We start from the raw sequence: 6,281 nt of genomic DNA, 5'->3' as shown, positions 1-6,281 counted from the left end.
GTGATGCAATGTTATTCATAATTCTTTTTTTCTTTCTCTATCTCTCTTGTCACTAATTTATACGGTTTATTTGGTTCAATATACAATTATTAAAATATTTAAAGTATAATTGCATCAATAAAATACTATGAAACGAAAAAAATATATTTTAGAAGTTAAGCGTTACCCCAAGTGTATATGTCACGAATTAGCTTATTGTTGCCATGCAACGCTTCACATTGAACTTCCTGCAGAAGATATTACGTTGTGCATACACACGTATTTCAAACATTATCTTGGAGTTTCATAAAAAAAATGTCACTAAACCCGCTTTCGAATCCAAAAGGAGTTAAACTTCTTTGTGAACTCTGTCAAAAGCCAGCTTTTATTCAATGCACACGATGTCGAGTAACTTACTATTGGTAAGTTGGACAGTTATTGCAAACGTTACAATGTCATTATGTAAGGTCTGGTTCCACGAAACAGAGTGCCGAAACTGTTTGGGAGGGTGGGGGGGGGGTGGGGGGTAGGTCATACGCAACGTTAGGCTGGCAGGGCGATTAGTAGTTTCATAGCATCCATGGCTAAGCTACAATATGAAGTTGAGGTCATCTTGCTAATATGTCTGTTTTACAATGTCTGCGAAATACATGAAAAGAGTTAATTAGCAACTAGGCTAAGTTAATTTCACCATTATAATTTATACCAACTTGATGGGTGAACAAGGGTCACTAACTACTATTAACTTATTGTTATTACATAGTCCAGTACAGTAGACCTAACCGGATGTACAGTGAGGACAGAAATCTTATTTTCAGCTGAATAATATGAAACATTTCTTATTTACATTGTAGCAAGGGGAATATTGATAATGTTTTCTTACTCATCTCATTGTGATAGGAATAAGGTGATGCATTCCATTATTTGCTGGCATCAATTGCAATGTAGGCCTAATCTTTCTTTTCCTTTATTCATTCTGCAGTGGTGTAGAGCACCAACAGGCAGATTGGGTTGGAATTCATGAGAAGATCTGTCAGCTTCTCATTCCACTTAGATCAGTTCATCTGTCCTTCTTGTCATCAGAGGAACAAAGGAAAAAGCAGGAGAAAGAGATGTTAGAAAGGAGAGTAAGTTTAAACAATACAATCCAGTTTCAGATCATTTAGTCAGAATTAATTCATTAAAATATTCCTAACAAACTTGATGGCATTCAACCAATTGTTTCATCTTGTTCCAGTATCAGGCAACAGCTGACCATGGATTAAATTGAGCCACAGATGTCTGTGTGTTGTGGAAGGGGAGGGGGAAGGTTTGAGGGTGGTGATATTGGAACCTTTACTAATACTAGTTACTATCATACTATCCCACTTTTTTCTATAGTACTTGTTAGCTATGATGGATATACTGTACTACCATCAAGGTGTTCCTCCCCAACTTAAAAGGAAGGTCTGATTTTCATTTGTTCATAGTCTGAAACTCATTCACAATTACTTTCATGTTATTTCTTCCCTTGCCCCTCTCTCTCTCCAATCCCTTCCTTGCTCTCAAATGTGTACTTGTCTCCACCAGATATTTCTGTGTGATTGAAGTCTGTAGTTCATGCATGTCTAAGGTTAGATATATTGTAAATTTTCAATACAAGGTACATTTCACCTTGGCTGAGGTCCTTGGCAAATCAGGCAAAAGCCTTTTTGTCCTTTTCCACACATATTTGGATTTTGAGTGACTTGCAGTCCCTATTGTGTTCTTCAAAGCTTTTTTCAAGTTTGTTAAATCATTGTGGTTCTATGTCACTATTTTTCTATTTGTAGAGACATATGGTAGAACTTACACGAACAACAGGCCAAAAGCTGTTGTTTGAAGGCAAACATGAACAGGCAGTTCCAGCAGCTATGCAGTCCTTGAGGTTCAGTATTGATGTGCATGGCCTAGACAGCATTCAGTTGGTTCCTTCATACCTTATTCTTGCAGAGGCTAGCATTGGTAAGGATCCTGAAAGACACAGGCCTGAGTAAAGGAGGAAGTGCAGGGGAGGGGGGTGGGGGGGGGGAGGCATAACACTACATACTGATTTTGCAATGTCAATAAGACAGGGTAAAGTATGCACCCAATTTGTTCATCTCATCGCTGTGACACAAACTGATAAATGCTAATGGGTTGGAATTGTTTGCATATAAGGAAAAGAGTGATTTAAGTCCGGCAAATCAGAATTTTATTCACTGCTCTCTCTAAAAGGTAACATTGAAGGAGGAAACTGTCTTGGTTTTGATATCTCTTAGCAGCATCTACAGTTGGGACTCCAGTAGTTGTCCAGAATTATCTCTTTTTTTTGACAGGAGTTCACAATAGTAGAATTTAGTAGTATTTTAATAATTTAAGTAACATTAGAGCTATGGTTTGGTTGTTTGGTTTTGTGTAATTTCTTTAGTTACTTTTAATGTTGTCATTTTTCAAAAGAAAGAGTAGAGTATGAATCAAGACATAATTTTGAGTATTAATTGAGGGTAAACCTTACAGAACTTTAAATCTCTCCTTCTCTTCTCTAAGATGTGAAGTCATCCAAGGGAGGGGTTTCCCCATCTCTTTGCAATTTGGGTAAATTGGAAGGTACTTATGTGCATAATGGTGGTATATATTAGCAACTTTTAAACCAATGTTGAACAATTTTTCGATTGTTTAGGTTGTACAGCCTATTCCTGCTATATATTTATGTACTTTACACTAGGAATTTTGTAATTATTTTGTCTACCAGTGGGGGAGGTGGTGGCTCCCCCCTCCCCAGCAGAAGAATACATGGTTGTACTACTTCTTTCCAGGCGCGGCGGAACGGAAAAAATATTGGGGGGGCTAATGTGTGGAGACTATCTAAGCGGAGCGCCACCATCGGTTGGCGCGGAGCGTACAAGAAAATTTTGGGTTTTTTCAAACCCCCAGATGGCCGGAAACGGCACTTTCCGAGTGTTTAATGCTGCGAATACCTAGCCCTAAAATATGGGTCTCAAGCCTGCAATTTCTCAGATTGCACGTAAAAGTCTGTAAAAACATGGTAATTTGTATATTCGATGTTTTTTTTTTAAGAGAGTAGCTATTACTCGTAGTGTACTCGCAAAGATGTTTTTGAGTGTAGTAAGGGCAGTGGCGGAGCTAGAGTATTGGTCAGGGAGGGCCGGAATGGTCTGTAGGGGCGCTTTCGACACTATCTAAGCGGAGCGCCACCACAGGTTGGCGCGGAGCGTACAGAAAATTTTTGAGTAAAGATACTCCCTAGATTGCAGGAAATGACCCTTTCAGGGGCCTTGCTAATTTGCAGATAAACGGAGAATAAATAGGTGTCGTCGCCATTGTGTCGGAAAATTACACCAACAGAATATGACAAATGTCAATAGGTATATGAGAGCGCAATAAAATAGTCAAAAATCGCGAATAAGTAAAAAGTAGTGAAAAGCTGAAAAGGGCGCCAGCAGTCCATTTGAGTCCGTCAGGGGGGGGGGGCATCCTAAGTAAGGGGATGTTGGAGAACTGGCTGAAATGAGGCAAGTCATTGGCCTAAGACGAAGTTGTGTTACGCTTACCGGTACTCACACTCAATGCTTCCACTTTTCACGGGGCGTGAAGACGCGGTTGGGGTGACAATGTGGTCTATAGCCAGGGGACGGGCCGAGGGTCCCCCAGCAAGTACTAAAATTATTACACCTATAGAGTATACGTGTGCATCGGACAGATCGACAAGTATGCATTGAAAAATGGGCAGATGCACGTTTCGGAGCCTTGGTAAATATTGGGGGGGCTTATCATGCATTTGCCCCCTCAACTTTTTTATTGGGGGGGCTGAGCCCCCCCAAGCCCCCCCGGTTCCGCCGCCACTGCTTCTTTCATTTCACATCCGTTTTTATTTCCTTTCTTTTAAGGATTACACAAACTGACACAAGCTGAAGAGTACTTAGCTCAGGCTCAGTGGACAGTTTTAAAGACACCAGACTGTAGTTCTGCCATTAAATCCAAACTCTACAGGAATTGGGGCCTTCTATGTGCTGCTCAGGGTAACTTTGATGATGCTCTCAGACATATTGCTGATGATGTAAGCCTCATATAATATTAATTAATTATTAATAACTAATATTATTATAATTTTATGTTCCACTTTATAAAAGTAAAGCCAAAGAATTGTCAGGAGTCTTGGTATTTAAATTTATTTCATGTAAAATGCAGGGAAATAATTATGAACAATATTTGTCTTGAAAAAAAAGGCAATGTTCTATCATTAAGGGTCATAATAGCAAAAATGGATGAGCAGGATTTGATAGTTCTGTAAAGGAGTAAGTATGTGTTGTATTGTCATCAAGTATGAATCTAAATTTGGCAACTTTCAAGCAGTGTTAATGATACTGCAGAGTGTGTTTTGCAGAATTGAAGGTAGTATTGTTAGCACTTAAGTTAGAAATTAAATGAGAAATGCAAACCCTGGGGTATTTGCCATACTGGTCTTAACCTTTTCTCAAACTGAAAAATGGAGGCAAAGCATTTTGGAAGCAAGTTTACTGCTGACAAAGTGAAAGTTTAATGTTCAAGCAGCCAAAATTCAAGCTCCCATGTCTTAAAACTTCAGAATTATCACCATTACAGTTATTAAAATCAAAACAAAGAGAAATGAATTCGTTCTTGTTCTCTCTTATCAGATTTACCACGCTTCAGAAGAATTTGGTACAGACGACATAGGAACATCGGGAGGTTTCTTCCACATGGCCAATGTTTTCTTCCGGCAGAACAGAATGGATGTTGCAGACTCGCTTTATTCGAGGGTGACGGACATTTGGCACGAACATCTCCTCAAGCTAGTCTTAGCAAGGACTCAAAGACCAAAGACACCTGCAGGGGTCGGTGCTGTTGCAGTCGAATTGAAAAGGGAAGAACCGGAATCTTTAGGTAAAACAAAATTATTCTGATGGTTTGTTTACTTTTTAGTTCCGATGATAATCGTAACCTTTGCATTCATGATGGCGTATGTGTGAGTGCGTTTGTGACGCCCAGCTTGAAAACATGATATCTCAAGAAGGGCAGGTCAGACCAATTTCATATTTCTGGGTAGAAGTACCACATTGAGTACAAGAAGCCAATTGTTTTTGGTTGAAGTCAAAGGTAGTTTGAGGTCACCAGGGGTCATTTTATTACTGTTAGGTTTTCTTAAGTTTGGTAATTTTATATTCCAGGTATTGATTGTTTTGTACAGTGCTCTTGAGCATGTTTTAATTCATGATAACAGCACTTTAATATATGGTATTTATTTTTATTATTTTATATAATTGCTTCAGATTCCTTCCCTCCTTTAAAGTTTCCTCTGCCCTGTCTTATTTTTTAACTCTTTAGATGAAGCTCAGGAAGCAGAAGCCAAGCAGGTTCTTCACTCCATTCACGACATCCGAGAGCAATCCGCAAATGAAGATAACATCATCATAGCTAAAGTCAAGCACGCCCTCGCTATGCTTTACTTTCTACTTAAAGATATTTCCAAAGTGAGTTATTCTTGCATTAAAACGTATTGTCTTAGTCTTAGACAGTTTGCTTCACATTTTCACAAGACTTGGTTTGTCAAATTGCCTTTTGTAAATATACGGAGAAGAGTTGACTGTGAATGGTGCATGGCCAAAAAAATACAAAGGTGCTTAAACCTGCCATCTATGTATGAAGTTCATCACCTTTGCCAAACTGTGAATAAATGTAAGCTTATTTGCTTCCAATGAGAACGTTTCTTGAACATTCTCAGATGGGTTTTTGAAAACACTATTCCTGCAAGGAGTCTTTTGTTTCTCATTTTAAATTAATTTAGCATAAACATAAAAAAATTACTTTAAAAAAATGAGATTTTGCTAGTTTACATTCTACCTTTTATCTTATCTTTTTTCTTCTTTTTTTCCCTTCCAGGCCAAAGAGTTTGCTGATAAAGGAAAGACATTGATGGATTCTTCAACCCACTCCCGGTCTCCTCTAGCGAATCACATCTCCGAATTCAGCAAGGTCATCTCAAGGATGCCGATCAAGAAGGAGCACGACTATATGAACACTGGATATTAATCATAGTAGTGTGTGAATTTACAACATGCAGTGACTTTATGATGGGCCCCTGGATGGTCCTGCACTGTAAAGGAAGACCTTTGCAGCCTTGAAAAGAGAACCAGAAGAATAAAATGTTGTGTTCTATTACTCTAGCAGTAATAAGCAGATTTGAAATGGAATTCTGGAATGGCATTATTATTATTTAGTGAAGGATGCATATGTCCACTGCCTAAAGTGTGAAGAAAAAAATA

At 38.6% G+C, this 6,281-nt stretch overlaps 1 protein-coding gene across 1 annotated transcript; it reads left to right on the top strand.

Moving 5' to 3' along the window:
- Positions 1-194: 194 nt before the first annotated feature.
- LOC139976512 (zinc finger MYND domain-containing protein 12-like) lies at positions 195-6,197 on the top strand. The gene is made up of 7 exons (XM_071985343.1): positions 195-401; positions 962-1,106; positions 1,791-1,962; positions 3,888-4,057; positions 4,656-4,902; positions 5,344-5,489; positions 5,899-6,197. Exons 1-7 carry the CDS (start codon positions 295-297, stop codon positions 6,046-6,048), a joined length of 1,137 nt encoding a protein of 378 aa, XP_071841444.1. The 5' UTR covers positions 195-294; the 3' UTR covers positions 6,049-6,197.
- Positions 6,198-6,281: the final 84 nt, after the last annotated feature.

This window comes from Apostichopus japonicus, chromosome 11, assembly GCF_037975245.1.
Source record: "Apostichopus japonicus isolate 1M-3 chromosome 11, ASM3797524v1, whole genome shotgun sequence".
NCBI classification, from domain to species: Eukaryota; Metazoa; Echinodermata; class Holothuroidea; order Aspidochirotida; family Stichopodidae; genus Apostichopus; species Apostichopus japonicus.
This window is presented reverse-complemented; position numbering and strand designations above follow the sequence as displayed.